This window comes from Lepidochelys olivacea (genome assembly GCF_965140295.1).
Source record: "Lepidochelys olivacea isolate rLepOli2 genome assembly, chromosome: 7".
NCBI lineage: Eukaryota > Metazoa > Chordata > Testudines > Cheloniidae > Lepidochelys > Lepidochelys olivacea.
In genome coordinates this window covers 114217373-114243786 of record NC_140417.1, presented here as the reverse complement: position 1 = coordinate 114243786, position 26414 = coordinate 114217373, and the positions used below count along the sequence as shown (strand labels likewise).

At 42.5% G+C, this 26414-nt stretch overlaps 2 protein-coding genes and 1 long non-coding RNA gene across 6 annotated transcripts in view; 2 read left to right on the top strand and 1 right to left on the bottom strand.

Annotated features, from left to right (window-relative positions):
* TDRD1 (tudor domain containing 1) overlaps positions 1-6185 on the top strand; it is a gene marked incomplete at its 5' end in the record, with an annotated part of 52173 nt that extends 45988 nt beyond the window's left edge. Inside the window, 4 exons of the mRNA XM_084633006.1 lie at positions 3250-3417; positions 3836-4051; positions 4228-4277; positions 6064-6185. Of these exons, the coding sequence (XP_084489132.1) occupies positions 3250-3417; positions 3836-4051; positions 4228-4277; positions 6064-6156 (527 nt within the window). The 3' untranslated portion in view covers positions 6157-6185. The remainder of the gene's footprint in view (positions 1-3249; positions 3418-3835; positions 4052-4227; positions 4278-6063) is intronic.
* A 5744-nt stretch (positions 6186-11929) lies between these two features.
* On the bottom strand, positions 11930-21622 carry LOC311523790. Of its 2 annotated transcripts, none has more exons than XR_014712422.1 (2): positions 21390-21622; positions 11930-15406 (listed from the first exon to the last, which is right to left on the bottom strand). It is a non-coding gene; the product is annotated as an uncharacterized lncRNA (long non-coding RNA). The 2 variants fall into 2 exon arrangements; XR_014712423.1 differs by having other exon boundaries at positions 21394-21622.
* The window catches only part of VWA2 (von Willebrand factor A domain containing 2), a 75788-nt gene continuing 70323 nt past the window's right edge, over positions 20950-26414 (top strand). For all 3 annotated transcript variants that reach the window (XM_084634149.1, XM_084634150.1, XM_084634148.1), the window contains exon 1: positions 20950-21084. The gene's annotated coding sequence lies outside the window, so the exon portion shown is untranslated. The remainder of the gene's footprint in view (positions 21085-26414) is intronic.

Below are 26414 nucleotides of genomic sequence, written 5' to 3'. Positions count from 1 at the left end.
CTTTCATTCATCCCACTCTTGGATGCGGACAAGTTGCAAGCTCCCTGGAGATCCAATTTAGTGAATATGCGAGTGGCCCCTATCCTTTCCAACAATTCAGGGATAAGTGGTAGTGGGTAATGGTTCCAGATTATCTGATTTGGGTCTTGGTGATCGACACAGAAGCAGAGGCTGCAACCCTTTGTTTTTATAGAGGGACACTGGCTGGTGAAGTCAGCTTACGAGCGATCCCCGGGTCCAGGTTATCTTGTAGATATTCTCCCAGTGCAGCCAGCTCAGGCTCTGACACAGTGTATATCTGCCCAAACAGAATCTTCACCCCAGCTGGAGTTTTGTGGGGCAATCGTAGTCCTGATGTGGGAGGAGACTTTCTGCATTCTTTTTCTCAGGGACATCAGTATAGTCACAGTATCTGGTGAGATGTTCCATAGTTCCCCTAGTAGGTGTTTCAATGCAGTGACTACACCTACTTGAACCTCTTGGGTCTTGGTGCAGCACTTCCTGGTCTCCGGCTGTGCTGTCAGCAGAATTATGATGGGAAAGTGACCTTCTGTTCTCACCAGTGAATGAAGGGATCATGAATGGTTAACCAGGAGATGCCAAGGATCAGGGGAAAATGTGGGGAATGGATCGCACTTTAATCCAGTGCTTTTCCATTTTGAAGGAGGGGTGGGAACCCAAAGAGAGACAAAGGATTCCCGCCTTGTGCCAAAGCTATTAAAGGGGGTAGAACAGAATAAAGGGGACTGTCAGTCATGAGAAATCCCCTAGTTACCACCTGAGCTGGAACTAACAATGATTGTACCCAGACTAGGAAGAAGTCCAGTCTGTGAAAGAAGCTTATTGGAACATCTCTGAGGGTGAGATTTTATCTATAATTGGTTTCGTAATGTATTAGGCTTAGACTGGCTTGTTTTGTTTTATTTTGCTTGGTAACTTACTTTGTTCTGTCTGTTCTTACTTGAAGCCATTTAAATCCTACTTTTTATACTTAATACGATCACTTCTGTTTATTAATTAACCCAGCATAAATTATTAATACCTGGGGGAGCAAACAGCTGTGCATATCTCTCTATCAGTGTTATAGAGGGCAGACAATTTGAGTTTACCCAGTAAAAGCTTTATACAGAATAAAATGGATTTATTTGGGGTTTGAATCCCATTGGGGTCTGGGTGCTGGAGACAAGAGTACTTATTGAGCTGTTTTCAGTTACGTCTGCAGCTTTGGGGAGCATGGTTCAGATCCTGGGTCTGTGTTGGAGGAGACTGGCGTGTCTGGCTCAATAAGGCAGGATTCTGGAGGCTCAAACTGGCAGAGAAAACGGGCACAGAGGTAGTTTTAGCACATCAGGTGACAGTCTCAAGGGGGTCTCTGTGACCGAACCCATCACAATAGGCACCTACAAATGGGAAGCCCGGGGATGGGGCTGAGGGTGTGTTTCAGTAAGGACTAGAGTACGGGTCCGTTTTCCCCCCATTATGCCTGGGCTGGCTTCTTTTCCCCAACCTCCTCTGCTCTCATACTAAGCAGCCCAAAATGGCATGGCCAGATTTGCAGGCCAGTTTCTTTGATTTCTTCCTGCAAGCGTCTTGGAACTGGTACTGCTGCTCTGCTTCATTCCACTCTGTATCTGCTGTGAGGCAGCAGAAATGTGCTGTGTAGGAGGCCTCTGTGCCTTGCCTCTGCCAGAGTCTCCTCGGGGCAGCCCCTTGGCCATTTGAACTTGGTATGGATCATCAAAGATGGCCGATATCGACTGGAGAAAGGCATCCCAGTTAGACAGCACTGGGCTATGGCCTTCCAGTACCAGGGGGGTTGGGAGGGTTAGTCTAATAAATCTCCTGTCAGCAGGCTGATTACCAAGGATTGGTCAGAGGCATAGATTTTGGTACACATCAGAAACAAGATGGCATTGGTTCTTGAAGCCCCCAAACTGCTGGCAGTTCCCGTTGAATTGTTCAGGCAAGGGTATTGCAGGCCTCTGGTTGGGGCAAGGAGCTGCAAGTTGTGTTCACAGCACAGTATTCTCAGCGCTGAGCTGCCTCACTTGCTCCTGCAGCTGCTGGTTGTGCCAAGCCAACTGTGTTACTTGAGCCTGCCGTGCTTGATTTTCTGCCTGGAGGCAGGGGGCCCATTTGGGCAAGTCAGTACACCTGGTGGCTGTAGTGATGCAGCTGGGTCCAACCTTCTTGCACCAGGCTTAGTCCTATAGGGTTATTGTGGTCCAAACAAGTAGTAGTCAGAGCCAGAGTTCATGGTCACAGGACAGGAGTTAGCTCAAGTAGGATACTGGGAGATCAGAAGCAAAAGACAAACTGAATATCAGAACCACAAGTCAGGTGCCAGGAGTTAAGCTGGGTCAGGATGCCAGGAAATCAAGGAGCAGGAAGCACAAGGCACACAGTCCAGAGCAGGGTGAGCACAGTAGTTTGGACAGCTTCCCTTTCCTGCTGCTGGCTTAAGTAGGGCCAGTGTGCCAATCAGCTGCTCTGGGGCTCTGCCAGATATCTCTCAGAGGTGGGGCCTCATCCTGAGGCTGGGCTTCATTAGTTCCAAGTAAGCCATTGCAAGCAGGCTGCCACGTGAAGAGTTGGAATGTGGTTGCCCCCATGGATCCTGTGAAACTGGGTTCAAGACGCATGGGTCATGACTCTCCTTCATTTCGTGTGCCAGATTTTCCTAGTATCACAGAGCTGTGCAGCCAAGGAGCTAGAACAGGAGCCAATTGAGTTAGTGTATGTTCACGTGGCCTTACTTGGGTGACTTTGATCTTTTGAGATCTGCCAAGACATAAGGTGGGGAGGAACTTTCCCACTCCCTACTTCAGGGTGACTGGGCTAGCAAACTCAAATCTCAGATGGAACGATTTGGAGGAAACTCGATCTCTCTCTCCTATCCCATGCCCTCACCAGGACGTCTATAGATTTTCCTGTCAAAAGGCATGTGATCTAATTTTGAACACCAACTGTATTTCTTAACTAAAAAAAGTTGAGGTTTTGGAAGGTTTGAAACATCTGTAACGTAGCTTAGTTCTTTTCTGATGTTGATTTTCTTCTTTAAAAAAAATTAGTACTTCTAAATGGCCATGTTTTGTTTTCTGTTTTTTGTTTTTACGGTATCCATGTACTCTGAATAATCTCCTTTAAATTCTGGAAAGCTATATAGATTAGATGGATTATTATGTAACTCTGGATCCTAGTCTGAAAGTGAAGAACTTCAAATGTTTTGTTCCAATTTTTTTTTTCCAGGGGATGGCCATTGGTACAGAGCTATCGTTCTGGGAGTTTCTCAGTCTGAGGTGAAGGTAGCATATGCAGACTATGGAAACACCGAAACTCTACCATTCTCTAGAGTCCTGCCAATCACTGCACATTACTTGAAGCTCCCTTTTCAGATAATTAAGTGTTCGCTTGCAGGTAGAAACATAACCAACCATGTTGGCTATTTAGCAGTGTGACTATTTAGTCAAAAAAAAATTATGTTGTTACCATTAACCCCTGTGTTATATTGTCCATCTAGATGAGGACTCAAAAAAACAGTATACAGATTAGCATTGTAAAGTCTATTTTCAAACCCAGAAAGACTAATCTGAAAATTTTCTGAAATAGTTTAGGTACTGTAGAAAAAAAAAACTATAGACAACTAGAAAACTGGGCTGCTCCTAATTTAATGATAAAGCTATTGGTATTGATTTTTTTTTTTAAAGTTTTGTAACATTTTCTAGGTTTTACTGGCATTTTATAATTTAAGATTTTAATGATGTTGTAGCGGAAGTAGCTTAACTATTTACAATCTAAACTAGAACTCAGTTGACTCTTACTTTATTTTTTCCAGGAATCATGGAATGGTCTCCATTAATAATAGATTTGCTAAAAACATTAATATTGAATAAGTGTGTCATGATCACAGTAAAAGGGATCAATGAGAATATTCATGCTGTATCTGTGGAGAAGTGTTTTGAAAACAGCAGTCTAAGTATAGCCGACAAATTAGTAATGGAAGGTTTAGCCAAATATAGCAACTCTGGAAATCAAAGTATTCTACACCAAGGTAACTGTTTTTCACTTAAAATATTCTCATTCTTAAATTTATTCTAGTGTTCAAAAATGCGTTGTGTGTATCCATAACTAATGTCCTTTGTCCTTCTAAAATCTCATTGTATTCAGCCAGTTAATGAGGGAATAATAATGCTTTACTGATCAGATTCCTGTTCATTTTTTCTCTAGTAGCCCATGCAAATGAGGCTAGTTGCTGTTGCACAGAATTAAAAAAGCAAGTAAGTAGTATTCAGTCTAAACTTACATTTTCTCTTCCAGATACTGATGTTTAAAAAAAAAAAAAAAAAAAAAGAGCATGGAAAAGGTTTGGGATTTTTGATTTGTGGCTGGCTATAAAATTGAAAAAAGAAGTGTTCTAAAAATGTGAACTTTCCTATTTTATTTTTTACATAGTCAAATAATTCAGAATGTCATGCAACATGGAAAATATAGGTTGGCTGTATAGTCTTGGTCAATTCCTCGTTTATCACAGATGCATGTAAAAAATGAATGTTCAGAGTATATATGAATGCTATGAGAAGTTACTGTGAATATTCTTCAGTGTGTTCTACACCATAAATATTTGAAGTAGCAAGCCAGAATTTGCTGCTGATATTAAGACATTGGAGTTGGACTTATTTTTATCTTTTTAAAAGAAAACCACAAAGTATTTATCCCGAGCACTGAAATTGCTTACTATGTATCTGTAAGAAAAAGTATAGTACCATTACTAGTTTTATAGAACTGACTTGCTGACATGAAAACAATATTCAATTATGTCTGTTTGTAGGATGATTAAAATGTATTTAATTAAAATTCTAGGGACTGTTGCATAGGAATTAAGGCTATGTAAAGCGGGCGGAACCTGCAACCTTTAAAGAAAAGATCATTTATTAGAATATTATAACAGCACCATTATATGGTTAAGGGACTACCAGCCTTTTCATATAACCAAGGGTTAATGTGCCTATGAAAAAATTAACTGTGGGTGCAACTTGGCATTCATAATGCCTCCATGCTTGTATTTTTTTACAAGAATCTTATGAAGTCTGTTGCAGGTAATAAGCAAACTTAGATTTTGTTTTGTTTTTATAAAAACGAGTGAAATCAGTGTTAAAAATCTGAACTTTGGAGTTTCAAAGGCCCATTTTTATTTTTAAGGAGAAGCCCTACATTTAGTGAGAGTTACTATCTTTGAGTGGGAGGTAGAACCAGAAGCATTTGTGGGTTCTGACTGCTCTGATGACTTTTGTGGGGGAAAGGAGAGTATTTCTACTGAAGAGGGATTATCATGGAAGCTGGGGAACTTCAGAGAGGGAATGTTGATGCCAGGCATTTAGAGGCTGGTAGAGAGTAATAATGAGCTTACTCGTGCTCCTTCCCTGTCCCACTACAGAATGGAGCAAAATCATTTTCTCCCAGGTAGTCCTTTGAACTGTAGCCATGAAGAATCCAGCCAGATTTCTGCATCCAGCCCTGTGAATGACTCCTCTGCTTGTTTTGTTGGGGGTGGGGGGAGAGGGGAGAGTGGGGGACAAGACATGGAAGGGGTCTGGCTTTGAATCCCCTGAGACAGGTGGAGGAAAGACAGACTTAATACACTACAAAGGGCTTCCAGGAAGTAACTCTAGAGGTAGGTAGCACACCAGTGAATGGGAGCAAGGAGAGAACTTGGTGACAGGGCTAGGTTAACTTCCTGTTGGCCTGGGCCATTGATCTGCTGACATCATCATCTCTAGCACCTCATCAGAGCTCTCCTTAGGGGTGTCTTTAAAAAAAAAATTGAGGGTCAGCCAAAATCATTTAATGCACCATGCTGTGTTTTTTTTTTTTTTCCACAAAATAGGGAAAGGTAATTGTACATTCACTAAACTAGAATGGGAACCCAGGTTCATTTGTAGTTCCTAAAACTACTTTTAAAAAGTGGCTTTCAAGTTGATTTTATTTAATTTTAAAAACAAACATTTACATAATACTTTATATGGCAACATGCCTGCTAATATTCTCTCTGTCCTTCCCTCACAGATTGAAAAACATGAACAGATCCTCCTCTTTCTTTTAAATAAACATGTGGCTCAAGATAAGTGTAGTGAAATGAAAAAATTATTACAACACTAAATCTTTTAGGCATGATGTGTGTGTTATATGCTTAGTTAGACCTGTAACACTCTGTTGCCAATGTTAATGCAATTGCTGCTGCTCACTGCTCTTATTCCTAGAATAGTGGCTGTGTTCAGGAGCAAAAAAAGCTTGATTTCTTTTGTAGAAATTGTTTTGCTGTTAAATGCTGTCTGAATGTATTTGTATATATGTGAAATAAGAAATTGTACATTTACACTATCTGGATCAGAGCAAAGCTAGATGGAGCCAAGTTAAGACGTGAAGCCTCTGGCTGTTAGTGCAGTTGTTTTGAACGAAGGCCATACTTTTTCTTAAGCAACTGTTTTTGTAAGAAAACTCTTCACTTGCCAACCAAAAGTATGGTAAGAGAACTTCGTGAAAACTATTCAGTTTTCATTTACAAGAGGGAAAAATTGGATTTTTGTCTTAGAAAACTCAACTTCATTTTTACATTTAATGTATAGCAAACATAAAATTTAAGTTTGAAATAAAAATTCATGTGAAATTTTAGGTAAACAATCTGTCACGAAGAATTACAGTACAGATATTACTTTTTTCATTAGGTCTACTTCATGTTCTATGTCTAATTTACGGTTAGATTTGTTTAAAATGGTATTTTCAACCTTTTATTTTTCCTTACTGTTTCCTCCAGCTGCGTGAGGTAATACGAACAACCAAACTTGATTTTTAATTGGCATGTAAGGTATCTCTCTTACCTGCAAAATCATCCCTTTTCTTCAGATTGTTCTTCAGCAGTTTGGTTAGGCATTGTTTAGTGGTTAGAGCAAGGAATGGGCTCTCAGAACTCTTGGGTTCCCCATCAGCCTTTGCCACTAAATTTAGACAGGTTACTTAACCTCTCCCGCTGTTTATGCAACTTTATTTTATTAATGGATAAAGTTCCTGTATATGCGCAGATGCTGTATCAGTGCATATTTACCCCCTTCATTTGAAAGCATATATCACATTCACAATTTGGCACCTTTATTGACAGTCTCAGCAGATAAACCAAGAGGTCCATAGCCATGGAGATGGAATTGCTCTCAACTTTAGAGTTAGTTTCCATGTTTGGTTAGAAACATGGAAACGTGTATTTCCATTGGTCATGAGCATCTGTTTTGTAGAGACATAAGGACTTCAGTTTAGAGTGCTGCCAATCTGATACTTTTCAGGAGCACTGCAGTTAATGTGAAGGAGTTGGAATTTTTAAACTGTTACTTTGCTTGTGCCACCAGACTTAGTTCTCATTCCTCTTGATAAACTTTGAGAAAAGTTTTGGGGATTTTTTTAAGATCACTTTGTGTATGGCAGTAAACTATTGCTTACTTTTGTAAATTCAGGATGTCTATGAAAAGAGTCGCTGTAGTCCCAGTCCACCAAGTCTATTAGAAACCTGTTCCTTTCACACACCTCAACGATGTAAAAACTTTTGGTGAATCGGTAATGTTCATAAGTTTGTGTTTTTCCCTAGGTACAGGGTGACTTTCACTCAGAAATAAATTCCATTTGAACAGCTATCATATCCAGTCAGACAACTGGCTTTTATTTGAAACTGCTTTATAGCATTCTCCTTTGCTGGGTGTAAGATACGGAAAACATACCCTAGGTTTCCCCCCTCTGTAGTTTTTTTTTTGTGTGTGTGTGTGACATACTTATATGGACCAGCTGACAGAACTGGATCCTATTTTAATGACATTAACTTGCGCATTATTAAGGAATAAGTGCATTTTTGAATGTTAATGTTATCACTTACAGCTCCCCTCTCTTCCTCTAAAAACATTTGGCTTAGACTCTGATGAGTATGATATGACCTGCAAAATCCAAAATGTGGCCAAGAAAATAACACGCTATTGATGTTCAGATGAGTAAGAAGAGAATACAATATAGCCTCACAAAATATCCTTTGGAAGCCAAGGTCAGTATGTAGCACGTGTATAGCTTTTATGTTTTCAGAGCACTTTAATAACATTCAGAGCCAGATGTGTTACAGTTGAACTATTAATTGTCAATAAAAAGTTCAGCTTTGGAGAAGTTCAACATAAGTGTTTGGAGATTACCTAAAAGGCTTTTTTACAGCCAAGACACAAGTTTGCTTCCTATATTTTTTGCTGCAACAGCTACTGACCTCACCAATAACAAAAACAGAGGGGAGCAACAGTTCCTGTATGGCATTAAGGACAAATTCTGTGTCTGTACGTGGTTCCCATTTATGTCAATAGGAAGTGGTGTATGCATGTGTGATCTGAAGTTGTTTTTAGCTCTTGGTGGATAAGTAAAGAAGGAAACCATTTTCTTAATTTTCTTTAGTTTTAACATCTTCTCAGAAGCATGACCATATTTCTAACTAACCTCAATGTCCTGAGGCACCTGAGATAGCCCATAGACAGGGATCCTATCCCATGAATTAACATTCCCTGTCTCCCCATCCCCTGTGTTAATGACTCCCACTTCAATGAGTGGCATCTGTACCATCTGGTTATCTCTGGTATCCCAAACCTGTGCCTATGTTGGGTTACTGGGATCACCTTTGCTAGACTTCCCTCTGAGGTAAGCCCCCAACCTATTACACAGTTGTAAGTTAGCCTGTAACAGATGTGAAAAGCTGTTGATCTCTGAGGCAGCTGAGCTAACCGAGCAACTCTGGACCCTCCCCCAATACACTGGGTCCCCAGGTGTCCCCCCCCCGCACCCTCCCAAGCTCTGTGGCTAAATCCGTTGCCCCACAAATTTCAGTAGCTAAAGTCCTGGGGAGCTGCAGAAAGTGGCCGCTCCCCAGCATCTTGTTTTTAGCCGCAGTAGGCCATATCCACGTGCCGTGCCTCTCTCCCCTCTAAGATCCCCAAATGCAGCACTGTAGGAGAAGTGGTTAAAATTACCATTCGCATATCCACTATTCTGGACGTCCCGTCCTCCCCCGCCCCACTGGAAGGCCCAACCCCTGAGTGCGGCACCCTGCTGTCCCCAGCCATGCCTGTTGAGCTTCTCGCCCTTGAATTCTCCTACTCTTCAGTCACCCCTTGGTGTCAGTCCAACTCACCAATAGTGACTCTGTTTCTTGCAGTTGTAATGCTCTGCTTCTTGGGTCCTAGAGGTTGTTCATACCCCTGGTCTGGTTCTACTTGTCCTGTAAGCACCCTGTAACCTTAGAATTGCTACAGAAAGAACTTCTGCTCCAACAGTGTGCCTAGCTTCAATTAATTTTTGGCCTGCTTCCCCAGTCTTCAATACTTGTTCCCTGCACCAGCAGTGTTCCCCCCGCCCCCGCTACTCATGGGACAAAAGGATCCCCAGAGGATTCCTCCTGTCCATGCTGCCCACAGGAGCACAGATGGGGGCCCCACTTTTCCCCCCTCTCGATTGGGCCCAAGATGCAGGGAAAGAGGAAAACCTTCCCGCCCCCACCCCACTTCCTGATCTCACTCTTCTATTACGCAGAGCCAGCTGGTTGCAAATGAAGACGTTGCTGATGCTGCCAGCCCAATCCTGGTAAAGAGGGGCCTCCCCATGGTTGCATGGGGTATAAATACCCCATGAAACCTCACTTTTCCAGTCAGCAGAAAGAGTGAGCATTGACCTTGTCCTAACCTAGCTTCAATGGCGTCCTGCCCTTCTGATCTATCCCTGTACACTTCCCCTTCTCCCCATCTGCTGCAATGGAGAGCTTAAGTGGGCAGTGCCCTTTTTCACCAACTAGCTGGACGAAGACCCACTTGCATAAAGATTGCAGTGGACGCATGAGTTCTAACATCTTCTCAGAAGTGAACAAAACTTCAGCTAACTTCAGAAAATACTTTGCACTTATGTAGCACTTTTCATCCAATGATATTAAACGACTTCACATAGATGGTGGATAGGCATTATTTCCATTTTATAGATGGGAAACTGATGTACAGAGAGGTTGTAACTTGCCCAAAATCACACAGCCAATCTGTGGCAAAATTAGGGCTAGAACCCAAGTCTCGTGACTCATGGTTGTGTTCTAACCACTACTTCCCTCCTACTACAGATAAGACATGCTAGACCATTCTGTTCAGATTTACAGTGCCCACTCTCTCTTCAACCTTTTTGTTCGTTTAACAATCCGAACATCTGTTAGTTCATATTTTCTCACGCAGGTTACAGGCTCTCCAGTACTGTGAGGTCCCTCTAGCACTGTAGTTTGTTTTTCTATTTCTCTTTTGTATAGTACAAAGATAACGGCAAGTTAATTTTGAAATGTATGGGACTGTATACGGAGAGACTGTACAATTAATACTGAATATATGAGTTTTGAATTACAATCTTTCCTCGTAAATGGTTCTGTTCCAGTGCTTTTTTATGTAAAATCCCACTTGCTGAAGCATCATAGTTTTATCCATGAAGGCTTTTCAAAGTTTGGAAACGGTCTTTTTCCCCCTTTCATGATTGTGTGGCACCAGTGTGAACTTAAGCTTGTTCCTCACATGATTTTGTATTTATTGAGCTGCCGGATGCAGGTAATATGTAAGCGTGGTGTGAACAAATTGTACATTTCATACTATTGTCACCTTATTTAAACTTTGCTCGGCTTTAAATTTGAGGATGCTACATTTTTGTTGTATTTCGAAGATCAATCTTGAAACGCTGCACATACTTTGTATGTTACCAGGAGTAATAAAGCTATTTCACGGTCTAGATTTCTTTTCATTTGTACGGAGTTAATCTGTTGAAAATTAAGCCCTTGCCTTTTTCTCTCCAAAATTGGTGTTTACATCATTAAGGGCTAAATTTTGCCACTGAATGCAATTCTCTTTGAAGTCAATAGGAATTTATATGCACACATCCAAAGGCAGAATGTGTCTCTGTGTCTCTGGATTTATTTTTATTTATATTTTTACCATCAAATTTGCATATCACAAATGGGTTATTTGGAAATTGAGACAGAATGGAGTTAACCTGAATGCCAATGTTGAGAGTATATTAAAACTATCATTTTGTCCTTTAAATGCAGCCTATATCTCCTTCAAAATTTGAAACTGTCCATCTTCAATCTAAAAGATTTGTATCCATCTGAATTTTACCACATCGTTTGAAGCGGACTAAAGAGGCTGTGGCTTTTATATTCTGGGTTCCATGTTGAAATGCTGAAAAGCCCCTGTTTTCCCTCTCCTGGCAAAAGAGAACCCCATTAATGATTGCTAGGAATATTAATATAGAAAGGAAATCCATAGGTTTCTGTTGCAATCTCTAAAATGTCATTGATGTATAGATGTCAGGTGTTAATATAATCCCAAGGTAGTGTTTCTAATGAAATCCCCAATGTGCTCAGTACTAGACATATTATAAAGGAAGATGTTATCTCTGTCCCTAGGGGGCTGAATTAAGCTATATAGCTAAAACACAACACACAGGCAGAACAGCTTAAGTTCCAAAATTGGAGGCCTTGTCTAAACACAAGTTGTATATGTTTAAGCAAAATTATTTTAAGTAGTTTTAGTTACAGTTGCAAACTCCTGTGTGGACACAATCAGTTGACTTAATCTATTCCTTATTGATTAAAGCTAAATTGATCACAGGTCAGTTGTAACTCAGTTTAAATGTATCCACATAGGGGTTTGCATGAGTTTAACTAAACTGACTTTAAAAAATATTTGTTAAACTGCTGGTGCAAGTTGGTATGTAGAAAGCGCTTGTCACAAAATTGGACCTCAGTTAATAGCAGATTGTGATACTTTCATGTTGTGATCACCCAGGCTCATCTAAGTACAGTATTGCTGATGGCGCAGCATAGAACGACTCAGAAGGTTTAAAATAAGCTGAAATCTATTTTATTTTTTAAATTAATACCATGTGTGTTTTACAAATATGGGTGTCACGTTTTGGGGTGTGACTCAGACCAATGAGAAGTTGTTGCCACTTGTCCTGTAACCCTGACTGCCTTAAAATCCTCTGCTGCTGTAGCTCCCAGCCTGGACACTCCCAGCCAGCATACAAGCATGCACTGAGTGTCTGTGTGTCTGTTCAGCAACTCTGAATCCAGCAGCCTGCCTACAGCACCACTGCCACACTCTTGTCTCCACCAGCTTTGGTTACCATTAAGCAAGTGACCCCAAAACACCACCTGTTCTGAATTTCCTCAAAACTGTCTGCCTGAAAACATCCAGCCGTCTCCAGAAACATTCAGAGGATTAATAAGGGTGGTTTGTTCTAAAGAGACAAAAGCACATTTCGGCTTATTAACTGGGGTAAATTCACCCTTCTCTTCAAGCTCAGCACTGAGTTGGTTGAGTGTAAGAAATAAAACAGGTTTATTAACAAAGGACATGGTATCACTTAACCTAAGTAGAAAGAATGAAGTTAAAATGGGTTACAAACCAACAAAAGTAAAAATACGCTTGCTAGTGGCTAAGACTTAACAAGCTACAGCCTTGGTTCAAGGTAGATTTCTTACCAATCTTTCTCTTTACATACATACTGACTTTCAGTCAGGACTTTCCACCGAAGTACAAGGTGCTACTTTACCTTGTTTTCCTAAGTGAAAGATCTTTGCATCAGCAGGTTTCTCACCCATATTCCGTTCCCAGAAACTACAACCCCATTGGCTGAAGGACCCATCTTTCTCAGCTTGCAGGAGCTCTGGCCCCTTGTGTCTGTCCCGTGATGGATGCCAAGATGGCTTCTTCTATCTCTTTATATTTCTCTAAACTCACTGCTTTGTCCCTAGACTCAGGATCATCTCATGCTGTTCTTCCCTTTCTGTGGACCCATCCTCCTGCTGATTTGTATGTAAATGGGTCTTCCATTGTTTTTGTCACACCTTGCTGAATTTTGTTGGAGATTGATAACCTCCTTCCCTCCCTCTGTCTGGGATAGTACCCGTATATCAACTACACATGACCTGCATGGTTCAAATACCTTTTATTCACAGACTTCAAAGCATAATGTTAGTGAGTATTTATAATTTCTCATATAGTGTTAGTGCATACATTTCATTGTGTTAGTCTTTCATAATAGACCTTACTTGATGCACTTTTATAATACAACCAATTGTATACGATATTATTGTAGTTGAATTCCAGACCCTCATCTTTATAGCCCAAATTTTCCTGCTGGGGTGTTGACACTATGTTGTCTTGTCCCTTGATTATTAGCTATGACTATGTCTACACTACCATGGTAAGTCGACCTATGCTATTCAACTCCAGCTACGTAAATAATGTAGCTGAAGTCGATGTATCTTAGGTTGATTTACCGTGGGGGGTCGACAGGAGAAAGTCTCCTGTTGAATTACCTTACTCTTCTCCTCAAAGGTAGAATACAGGGGTCGACTGGAGAGAGATCTACAGCTGATTTGGTAGGTCTTTATTAGGCCTGCTAAATCGACTGTTGGTGATTTGGTCTCAGAGCGTCGATCCCCGCTGTAGTGTAGTCCTTCCCTGTGATTATGCATTGCTTGCCAAACATATTAAGAACATATCCATAACTTTGTACACACTTCATACATACATCATGCAAGAATATTAGAGACCGGTGTGCTGTTAGTTTTTCAGTGATATGCTACATGTCCCCTATTGGGTACATATCCTGACAACAGTGTGTTAGGTGCAGTGAGCATGCCAGGCCTGACGAGTTACTGGCACAAAGTAGTGCATCACAAATGGACCTCTGTCTCACTCTGGGTACTAATGTATTGTCCAACACAACAATATGAAAAAACATACAAGGGTAGTTATCAAATAAAATGGGAGATCAAAGTTGAGGGGCTGTTGAATTGCAGTAGTTACAGTCTAAAGTCTCATGGTATTATTGTGTGAACTCCAGATACCAAACCATACATGTTTCCAGAAAGGGAGTTAGAATGTGGGGTGTAGCCGGTCAGAGATTCCATGACTGGTTGGCTATCAGTAAGTAACTCATGGATGGCATTTGGTTGTTAGGCAATGTCTGCGGTAAACTGTATGCTGTGGTGTTTTTTGTAAAAGTTGTTAACATTTCCTACTGTACAGTATTTGAAAATTTTAGGCTGTCTATTGTACATTTGTGGAAAAGGAGTGAATTGCTATCTTAATGTTGCAAGGCATAATATTGTATCCAATCAATTGTATGTTGTTATTACTCTTTATGCATTTATAAGTTTCTACCCTTAGTACACAGGTGAACAATACCAGACTCATTAGAAAACAAAAATAAAACCAGTTCTACTGCGGAGGGAGAAAGAGGAGAAAAAGGAGGGCAATACAGTCTTAAAATGTATATTAAGCTAGCTAGCAGGGTCTCCATCTAAAATCGGAGAAGATGCCAACATTCTAAGTAACAGTTGTGGGCACCCAAGTCCCAGTCAAGTGCCTTCAACACAAGTCACGAGACCATATTTTCTTTCAACAGGCCTTCTCTTTTCTTGTCTTAAACCTTGTCTGCGCTGTAACGCTTTGTGCTGTTTTCATTGGATCTTGCAATCAGACCAGTCTCACGCCATGTCAGTATCTGAATAGGAATTTTCCAATAAGTGGTGGTATTTCACTGGTGACTTAAGGAAGGTGCCATCTACTTTTCTTACCACTGGGGCACCATGGAGTTACATGTCCTGCTAGACACAAAACCCTGGTCCTGGACACTTGTGCTTATGAGAGTTTCCATAGTAATATCTTTCTTTGAAAAGCAGAGGTGTTAACTCTAGTGTTTTGGGCAAATAACTCAGGTAATTGCTTTCCACTTACATGTATTTCCCCCCTCCGAATTCAAATGGAGGAAGACAGTCACTGTTTCAGTTCTAAACTGTGCAGTATTGTGTACTGTCAAACAGTTGGGACTGAGGTAATTGCATTTCAGTGGTGAATGAAGTGGCCCTTCAGTATAATTTGCTTCACAGTCTTTGTTTAAATGTCTCACAGTTTTTCTTAAACCTTTTTATCTTGCCTCCATATTTTCTTCCTCTCTTCAGTTTCTTCCTCCCCTATACAATCTGTTTTTCTTTCATTATTTTCTTTCTTGTGCATTATTTTTGTAGTGTCTAGTTCTTCACTAAGGGGCTTTTCCGCTTGCAATAAATTTAGTTCTTTATTAAACTCCTCTTGTCCTTTCTCCTAAACAAAGGACTGTGACTCTCTTGAAATATGTCTTTTGTAAGGAGTATTACCAGCTCCAGGGTGTGGCTTTACACAGGATAGAGAGAGCACTGCTGCCATAATCCTACAGTTTTTGTTCCTCTTTCAGATATTGCTTCTGCTCCCAGCAGTCAATTTTTGCTGGTCCTGTAAGTGGCCCGGTAAGATGTATTCCACTGTATGTCCTGTGTGGGAACCAAAGAGGGCACAAGGAGTTTGTTAATCTCCCACTTAAAAAGAAAATGGTACGTGTGATGTGCTGAAGAATCTGGAGCAGGCCTAGCAGCTGGGGGGGGCGTGGGAGAGACGGAAGAAGAGAAGCATTTTAAAGTGATGGCGATGATTCAAATAGTTCATTATTTAATTTCAGACAAAAATTAGTTGTGGACAGTGATTTAAACCGTAAAATCTTCAGTCAGGAATTGTCTTTTATGTGTTAGTATAGTGCTTCCTATAATAGGAGCATATTATTCACTAGGGCCCATGAGTGGTAGTAGGTATCGTCCCTATTTTACAGATGAGAACACTGAGTCTGAGACTTTTTTTTTTTAAAGTGATCCCAAATTGATGATTTCTTCTAGTAAATGGAGCTTACCTGCTAATTGACTTCTCCCTGGCAGCATTTAAACTGTATCATATAAGATATATGGATGCCAGGGATTCCCAATTTTCAGTGTTTGGTTCCAGCCTGTGATACACCCTCTGTCCTTGGGCAAGTGCCTTTACCCATCTGCCTCAGTTTCCCCATTTGTAAAAGGTTGAGACCTACCTCTGGTGTACATTGCAGTGACTAATCTGTAAAATAGCATTTTTGAAAAGTTAGTTGAATGCCAAGTATTAGTTTAGTATTTGTATTAATATTTTAAAAGGTGGGGAAAATGAAAGATATCCCTAATTTTGTATACTTATGGCTCAAATTCACTCACCTGTTGTAGGCGTGAGGTGTAGAGTTTCTTGTGGACTTTACCATTTTATGTATTGCTCCTTTGAAGAATTCAGTGAGCCCTGAAACCTATTCCTAAAACTAAAATCAGTTTCCCCTCCACTGTAGGGTAAGGTATTAAATAGATCCAGGAGGTGAAAAGTAATCAGTCATTGGAATTGTCAATTAAAAACAGTTTAATCCTAAAATACCCAGAAAAGAAAACAGAATAAGGAGGATTTGATCTAGTAATGGAATCCACTGCCTATTAAATATAGCTCCTGCTACTGGAATAAATTTGCTAATACACTTAAATAAATCCCAGTATATTCTTAGAGAAGGGCGGGGGTGGGGAGGGATAAGACGGTTTATAATTATTTCAGTATTAAAAGTGTACTGAAGTTGTTGGTCTTAGGAACATGGAAAGGTCCTGTAATGTAGTGAACTGTAGAAGACTGGATCCTGCTCCCCCTTAAGGTGATGCTAAATCTGCCATTGATTTTTAGATCAGATATTACCCTGTAGTCTACTGTAGGTAACCACAATCAGCTGATCCAAGAGCAGCAGCATATTGTCCAAGAGAAGCTATAATCAGACCTCCATTATTAAAGAGATGGGCATGGTGACCGTCTGAAATTACTTGTAAGAGTAGACACACCACCCTTCCTCAAATGAAGCAACCTTTGCAGGGATGTGAAAGCTTTAAATAAGGGATGTAGATCTGATCTGATTTCTAGAGTTGTGTTGGTTGAAATTTACTTGAAAGTAGCTTTTCAACTGAAACTGCCATTTTGGTCAATTTTCAGTTTTAGTTATAGAAAACTCAAAATATTTTCTCTACCTTCTCTTCCTCTTTTTTTGCAGGGGAATGAAGAGGGGAGAGAGAAGGGAGGAGAAAATAGAGAAATATTAATCTTTTGTTAAAAAGCTGAAAAACTCCACTAAAATCCAACAGATTGAGACTTTGATTTAATTTGAAAAAGTTCATGGAAAATACACTTTTGTCCAATCAGCTCTATTTTGGAGCATTTTCCTTCAGGTATTTTATTAAAGGGAGAATTGGCATAGAAATAGAATAGTTAACTGCTTCTACGTGAAGCAAACAAACTCCTGTTAAAAAGTAGATTGTACGTTGCTTGTGGATGTAAAGAAGAGCACAGCCAAGTTCCACTCTGTTTCAACAGCTCTGGAACACAAGAATTAACATTGCTACATCTTCTCAATAAATTTTGCAGTCAGGTCTTACTAGACTGTGGGACGCTTAAAAGGAAGACATTTATGATTGTGAAAAAGTTTTGTCTAATGCACATTCTTTGTTCTTTCTTAATTCATTGTCACCCAGTGGAACAGTAGGCGTACTTTAGATAGGCTTACTGTGCTCTGCAGATATTAACTAATGAATCTGCATAGCTCCTTTGTTTACTAGGTAGGTGTTAACCCCATTTTAACCCATAGATGAAGTGAGGATGAGATGAAGTGACTTGGTCAAAGTCACAAAACAAGTCAGTACCATAGTTTAGCAAAAGAACTCAGGACTAAGGGTGTGCGAATAACCAATTTTTCTGTTCAGTGGCCAAATCAAAAATAATTTTACAATTGTTTTGGGTTAAACAATTTTTTGTTGAATTGTTGAGGTTATTTCTTTACCTTTTTTATATAAAACAAAGTAAATTTTTAAATGAAAAGTTGTTTCGAATTGGAAAAATTAAATCTTTTGAGTTTTCTGATTTTGTTTTGACCAAAACTGCAGTAAATTCAATACAAAGTTGCCAAATGTTCCAGTTGACCTGACTGCGTGTTTGGTTTTTTTTGTTTTTTTTTGGCAAAGTTTTATCCAAAAAATTTTATTCAGGCACTTCCTGGCTCCCAGAACAGTGCATTATTTCTTCTCTAGATGATGTCTTGCCTTTATTTTGACACTGGAATTCATCCTTGCTCTGGCAGGACTCTTTCCTTTTTTTTATTAACGTGAGGTAACATACTTTCTTTTAGCCCCCATCTGTTTCTTCCTGTGGTGGTGTCATCCTCTAAATTTCCGTATGCCTTCTTCATCTGACATAGTGTCCCTGAGCTGCAGAGGCTGCAGGTTCAACTGGGAAAATGGGGCAACTCAGTGCCTAAGAGGAATTGCTGCTCATCAGATCAATGCTGTATTCTCAGTCTGCTTTGACACAGTCGACTGCTGCTACTTTGCATGCTGTTTGTCATACAGCAGGCTGAAGAAACAGCCTGATTCCAGAGCCCATTGTGAACCATTGCCACAGCTGAGCTGTACGTACATTTTCTCTTCCACTGCTACCATACAAGTTTTAGACCATAGTGCAGGGCATTCTAATAGAGGACTTTGTAAGCTGTTCTGGTACATGAAGACAATCTTGGATACTTTAGCTTTAAATATATTCTACTGTGTGGGTTTGTTTCATTTCAACCTTAGGGGCTAATTCCGTTCTCTAAATGTAAAGCCAAGGTACCTTAAGAGTGTTGAAAATTATCACCTAGATCAGTTGCTAGCTAAATACAAAAACATGAGTGATCTTTGAACATGGCTGAAGGCAGTGTTTCCTAAACTTTTGAATGTTGAAACTCTCTTTGGGAAATTAAACCAAATGTTCTGTAGTGTTCACACCCTGCTATTGCTGCAGGGTGCTAGGCATGAGAACGTGATAATGAAATGGACTATAAACAATTAAATTGTCCTCTCTGGTTTTTAATGGCTACATCAAGAGAAATGTAAAAATGGTGAAATATAAAACTGATATTTAAAATTTTCCACCTAAATTGAAAATATATTAATCTTAACATGGGACTGCTGAGTTGGAGGAGCCAGTGCCTTATTAAACTAACAGCTCAGTCATTTGCTGATATCAACTGTGATAGTAGAACCCCTAAAGTTATGTGGTATCAGGACACAAACACATGTTGGAGTGAGGGCAGACCGACTTGCACATAGTTCAGAATCATATTATAATTTAGAGGAACATAATCCAAAGTATAACGGTGAGATACAAAAATGGGAGTAAATTGTATTGAGAAGAGCACTTCTGAAAAGGAATAGGGTTTAAGGGAATGTGGAAGGGACAGACTGAGAGCTTTGATGTACAGGAAAAGGGGTGGTCCAATTGTTGGGTGTATCCTCCAAGTTATAATAACTTGAAGAGTAGGAAAGAGAGTTGGGAACAAATCTCCCCAGATGGGTTAGAGCAGGGGTGGCCAACCTGAGCCTGAGAAAGAGCCAGAATTTACCAATGTACATTGCCAAAGAGCCACAGTAATATGTCAGCAGCCCCCATCAGCTCCAGCATCCCCCCGCCTCCTGCCAGTCAGCACCTCCCGCCTGCTGCAATCAGCTGTTTCGCATGTGCAGGAGGCTCTGTGGGGGAGGACCAAGGGCATGGCAGGCTTGGGGACAGGGGCCGGGGCCGTGGGGGCAGGGCCTGGGGCAGAGCCAGGGTTGAGCAATGAGCACCCCCTGGCACAGTGGAAAGGTAATGGCTGTAGCTCCGGCCCCGGAAGCAGCACCCATACAAGGAGCTGCATGTGGCTCCGGAGCCACAGGTTGGCTACCTCTGGGTTAGGGCCACTAAGCACAGTGGAATGAGCACTGCACTGCTTTGTTGCAGAGGGAGAGGGAGACCATGATTTTTCTGTGGCTGTATCAGTTTATCAGCCTACCAACTTTGCTCTGCTAGCCAATGACTGATGATGTCCCTTCTGCAAATTGTAACTTCTTCCCTTACGGCTTGCTGATGAACACATGGATTAGTGTGTGAGACACTGAATGAGAAGTAAGCAAGGGTGGCACACGGAGCCAGCACAACAGACTGGCTCTGGATTTAACCAGTACAGTCCTTATTCTACAAGTGTTTTGCATTGTAAGAGCTCTACAGCCATGCCAAATCCAGTGCAGGCTAGGGGAGAGGACAGAGGAACCACCAGAGAAAAGAGTCAGAAACCAGTGAAACAAGCTTGACATCCTAGTTCTGATCAGACATGCCAAACCGGCAAAAAACCCCATAGAAATTGGGCTTGGTTTTGGCTTGTCTTGTGAGTTGCTTGTTGGCTAGTTTTTTGCTTGTTGTAACCTGTTGCTTCTATTTTTTTTATCAGCTCCTGGGGGGGCAAGCAGAGGCAAGGAGGGGAGAGAATCAGGGGTGCACAGCAGGCCCACCACAGTCCCAGCCTGCAGGCCGAGGGGATCTAGTCACATAGAGTGTTGGGGTTCTTAGGGATTGGCTTGTTTTGGCCTTGATTTTTGACTTATTGTGAAAGTCAGGGTGCTTATTTACTGGCAACTGTGCTTCTAATCCCTGGGCCAGTGGGACCGGAAAATACCCATTTTTACTGATATTTGATACAATCGACTACTCTTCACATTTATTTGAATTTGGATGCAAGGGAGGCATTTAAGACAGCCCTTGCTGCCCCATTCCCCCTGCCCTGGGGTGCAGTTGTTTGTTACCAGGCCTGCCCTGCATTTCATACTTCAAAGGTCCCTGAGTCTCTGGGTAGTGAAGCCCTGCACTGGAGGTCATCCTCTGCATGCTCAGAGGCACCTGCATTTCAAACTAGGCTGCCCAAAGCCGCCAGGAAGGAGGAGGCTCTGGCGGAGAGTGGTTTGCTCAGTGCTCAGGCCCTGGCCTGGCTTTGCCGACCCAGCTGGTGGAAAAGTCCGGAGAGATCTCTCTTTCCCACCCCTCCCCGGCTTGACTTGGCTCCGCGCAGCACCTGCCCCCTCGGCCTGCGCCGCAGCGCCCCCTGCAGCAGAGAAGAGGGAGGGCCGGGGGAAGGCAGCGCCGCGCTTCCGAACCTGCAAGCGGCGTAACCAGCGGGAGCTGCGTTCAGCTCCCCCGCGCCTCCGTCGGACGGGTCGCTGCCCATTAGCTTCCCCAGGGAGCGGAGCCTTGGCGATCGGGGACGCCGCGGGCAAGCGCGGCGGACTTGGTAAATTACAAGCGTCTGGCGTCTCCCCTCCCCCCCCCTTACCTGCACTAGAACCGGTGTCTGGGCAGAGGTGCTGCACCCGCCCCGCCGCCGGTGACAAAAGGCTGGAGCCTCCCCTCTGGGTGCAGCTGCTGGGGCTGAGCAGGCAAAAGACCCGGGATTGGGGCGCGTGGGGGCCCTGCCCGCAAGCCCGGCGGGGGCGGGGGGGTCAATGAGGGGGGTATTTGTCTGGCACGAAGGCTCTTCTCCCGACCCAGGGCGGCGTGACCCGGGCAAATCCCTGTCCCCCTTGTCTGCCTCGGTACCTGCCTGGCGGGAGACGTGCCGGCTTCCTGGGTGGGTGGGTGCGTGCGGCACATGGGTCCCTTCTCTGTAAGGTGAGCCAGGGCCGGATCGCTTGGCTCCAGCGAGCTCTGCCGCTTTGCTGGGGCGGCTGCAGGCTGCTCGGTGTCCCCACGCGCCGGGCGGGAGTTTGGCGGACTTCCGAAACTAGTGAGGGCGTTTAGCCCCCGAGAGAGGGGGGAGGGCACGGGCAGAAATGTACCCACCGCAAGAAGGATAGCAGAAATTCTCACTCAACGTACAGGTTAGAAGAAACTCCACCCGGACATTGTGTCCTGGCGCAATGCTGTACGGTATAGATCAGCGTATTTCGAGCATGCTCCTTGCCCTGGGTTCTGGGCGTATTGTATATATGGGGGGAAAAGCAAATTGAAGTTAGATTTCTCTCCCCTCCTTCATGGATTTTTCCACAGTTTGGGTTCTGTTAAGCCAAACACACCTGGAATACATGAAGCTGCAACCAGACTGTTCTGTTGTTATCCAGCTCCAACAAATGTATTTGAGCAGAAGCTTTCGTGGGCTACAGCTCACTTCATCGGATGCGTTCAGTTTTCCACTGAATGCATCCGATGCAGTGAGCTGTAGCTCACGAAAGCTCATGCTCAAATAAATTAGTCTCTAAGGTGCCACAAGTCCTCCTTTTCTTTTTGCGGGTACAGACTAACGCGGCTGCTACTCTGAAACTTATCTAGCTCCATTTTTCTTCCTGCTAGTGGGCTAGTTCAGTACCCTGCATTATTTTGGCAAAACATGTAGATCAAAGTATTTTCTTGCAGAGTTGTGCAAGGCTAAATAGTCGGCAACATAATATATAGGAATAGTATGGTGCACAAGTGTAGATTGTAAAATACTAGAACTTCAGGTAGAAGTGTAATACAGTTAGTGGGTGATTTTTAGTACCTCTAGTTTATAAAGTAGTTCTACACATATGTATTCCCAATTGCAATTTGTCTTGGCATTGTTCACCATACAGACATGGGTTACCTCTTCACTGGGTGTAAATTGGCATAGATCCATTAAATTTAATGGAGCCATGTTGATTTACAACAGCTAAAGATCTAGCTTGTGATTTTATTTTGACGAGACCTAGTTATATTAATGCTGTTTTTAATACTGTTTGTAATAAGTCTTAAAACTTTATCCACAAAATTAGAATTGAGAGTTGTAGTCCATAAAACACAATATTGCAGTCTATGAACTGTATAGTATTTTATTGTGAGGATACATGGCACTATATAGTAGTTACGCTGTGCTAAAAAATAATAAGATCCCTACTATGATTGTCAGTAGCTTACAATCATAAAATCATAGGAGGTGAGAGGTTGGAAGAGACCTCAGGAGGTCATCTAGTCCAACCCCCTGCTCAAAGCAGGACCAACCCCAACTAAATCATCCCAGCCAGGGCTTTATCAAGCTGGCCTTTAAAAGCCTCTAAGGATGGAGATTCCAGTGCTTCACCACCCTCCTAGTGAAATAGCTTTTCCTAATATCCAACCTAGACCTCCCCCACTGCAACTTGAGACCATTGCTTCTTGGTTTTGTCATCTGCCACCACTGAGAACAGCCTAGCTCAATCCTCTCTGGAACCCTCCCTTCAGATATTTGAAGGCTGCTATCAAATCTCCCCTCACTCTTCTCTTCTGTAGACTAAATAAGCCCAATTCCCTCAGCCTCTTGTAATAAGTCATGTGCTCCAGCCCCTTAATCATTTTTGTTGCCCTATGCTGGACTCTGTCCAATTTGTCCACATCCTTTCTGTAGTGGGGCCCCCAAAACTGGATGCAGTACACCAGATGTGGGCCGAATAGAGGGGAATAATCACTTCCCTCGATCTGCTGGCAATGATCCTACTAACGCAGCCCAATATGCTCTTAGCCTTCTTGGCAACAAGGGCACACTGCTGCCTCATATCCAGCTTCTCATCCACTGTAATCCCCATGTCCTTTTCCGCAGAACTCCCGCTTAGCTAGTTGGTCCCCAGCCTGTAGCAGTGCATGGGATTCTTCCGTCTTAAATGCAGGTGTCTGCAACTGTCCTTGTTGAACCTCGTCAGATTTCTTTTGGCCCAATCCTCCAATATGTCTAGGTCACTCTGGACCCTATCTCTACCTTCCAGCATATCTACCTCTCCCTCCAGCTTAGTGTCATCTGCAACTTGCTGAAGGTGCAATCCATCTCCTCATCCAGATCATTAATGAAGGTGTTGAACAAAACCAGCCCCAGGACCGACCCCTGGGGCACTCCGCTTGATACCAGCTAACAACTAGACATCAAGCCGTTGATCACTACTTGTTGAGCCTGATGATCTAGCCAGCTTTCTATCCACCTTACAGTCCATTCATCCAGTCCATATTTTTTTAACTTGCTGGCAAGAATACTGTGAGAGAGCGTATTAAAAGCTTTGCTAAAGTCAAGATATATCACATCCACTGCTTTCCCCATATCCACAGAGCCAGTTATCTCACCATAGAAGGCAGTCAGGTTGGTCAGGCATGACTTGCCCTTGGTGAATCCATGTTGCCTGTTCCTGATCACCTTCCTCTCCTCCAAGTGCTTCAAAATGGAGTCCTTGAGGACCTGCTCCATGATTTTTTCAGGGACTGAGGTGAGGCTGCCTGGTCTGTAGTTCCCCGGATTCTCCTTCTTCCCTTTTTTAAAGATGGGCACCATATTTGCCTTTTTCCAGTCGTCTGGGACCTCCCCTGATCACCACGAGTTTTCAAAGATAATGGCCAATGGCTCTGTAATCACATCAGCCAACTCCTTCAGTACCCTCGGCTGCAATCTTAAAGGCAGGAGTGGGAGCATTACAATACAGAACACACAGAGAGTGGTATGTGGTCTCTGTAGTTGGCAGACTTCATGGAACAAGTGGGTTTAGAACAGAATATATGTTTAGGTTATGCACACCTAAATTATAGCATGTGCCAAGTCAGTTGATGGGAGTTTAACAATGGTTTTTAAAGTGCATTGCTTAACTGTTAGAAATATAAAGTTGACTTTCAGCTCAGGCAACCTTGGTTAAGCTCCTATTGGACTTAGCTGGAAGGCATTTCCCTTTGGGCTCATGCCAATACCTGAACCTGCAATTTCTGTTCTTTCACTGGCTGCCCACTTACGTCAGTAGGAGTTCTGCATTAGCACAGACTGCAGGATTGGATCCATAGGGATGATTCAGTGTACACTCCGTGAGAGTCCTGGCTTAAGTGTTAACATGCACCCTACATCTTTCCACAGCCAGCAGCAGATCTAGTTAGCAGGTGAGAGCAGTCAGCTAGATGGTTATTGTCTGGCCACCAAGAATTTAGTAGGAATCAGAATGGCACATCTGTTCTGATCAATTGCCTATGGCTGAACTTATTCTATGCCTCAATGTGTTACGGTATTGTAGGCCAACTATAGAGCTCTTGCCTGTGGTCATAAGGGACACATTCACCTGGAACAAATGGAAATGTAGACCCTGAATTCTATTTAAAAAAAGCACCCCATATCACACCTATTTTAAACATGATTGGCAGCTATATCTGCTTGTAAGATCTAGTGCTTATAATAGGAGTCTGGGAGCTATGATTCCTGGGTTCTGTTTTCAGCTCCGCTACAAACTGGTTTTGTGCCCTGGGGCAAGTCCCCTAGCCCTAGTTTTGTGCTTCAGTTTCCACACATGCCATGTGGGGATAAAATACCTGTCTAAGAGCTGCATTGTAGTGGATAATGCTTGTAAAGGATTTTGAGAGCCTGGAATGAAAGGTGCTTGAGAAGGGTAGAGTTTTCTTCCCATTTATATTGGTGAGGTTGTGGGGCGGATGATAGGTGAATATGAGCTGTTAGCTAGAAACAATGAAAATGGCTTATTTGGGACACTTGAGGAGTTTCGCAGAAAACCCACCTCCTCTGATTGTATTTTTGTTCCTGGTGTCTTTTCTGGAAGAGAACAATCCCAGTACCTATGTTCTGGCTACACGTTTGACTTCTGATGTGAATGTACTTGGGAGCATGTACAAACATAGCCTGGTACAGAAATGCTTCATGAGCTAAGCAAATCCCCTGTGGTCCTTTCTTGTATCCAGGATACTTAGTTGTTGGATAACCTGAACAGAGCATCATCTGAAAGACGTGAGTTAAATCAGCCTTGCCAGGGAGGTTCTCATGGGTGTAAATGGCTTACTGGCTTTTTCAGAGCAGGGCAGACTGATCAGCTAACCTGATGGAAATACCCATTTGTATGTTTTAAAAACAGTCTTGAGCCAAAGCCCATGGAAGCCAATGGGAAGGCTCAAGCTGATTTTAATGGGCTTTGGAATAGGCCCTAGGCCCCAATCTTGGAACACTTATGCTATATGCTTAATAGAGCGTAAGTTTGTAGGAGTGGTGCCTGAGAGGAAAATCCCAGACTGGCTTCTAATGGGGCTCACAGCCCTTATGACCAATCATTTTATCATGTATGCCAAGATTCAGATAATCAGTCCCAGGTGTGAGGATCTAAGCTGGTTGCTAAAGGGAGCAAAAGTGGACTTTTTCTCCGCACCCTATGTACATGGTAGAATTGACTGACTTATGAGGATTATTCCATCTTCCTCTGCAATATCATAGGTTGGCCTCTGGCTTAGGACAGATACCAATCTAGATGGACCACTGGACTGACTTTGTGTTGCTATTCATGATCCTGTGAGCCCTGTTCTGCCATACTGATCAGTGATGTGTTTGCATTTTAAGGTATGATTGGTATTGTCAGGAGCAGCATTCTAATCAACGGCAAAGGCTTTGCATTGCTCAGAAGCGACTAGTTGGCGGTCTGTTGCTCCCAGTGCAGGCTTTCCAGCTGTGCCGTCTCTGTCGCCTCTCAGATGGCTGCATGGCTTTCTGTACTGTAACTGCTGCTCAATGGCATTTGACCTAAGTCAGCATCCTCATGGGACCAGGTGGCCAATCAGTCAAGGGTCCTTCTGACCCATTACTGATCAGTGTTGGGGGGGTGTACGTGTATATCT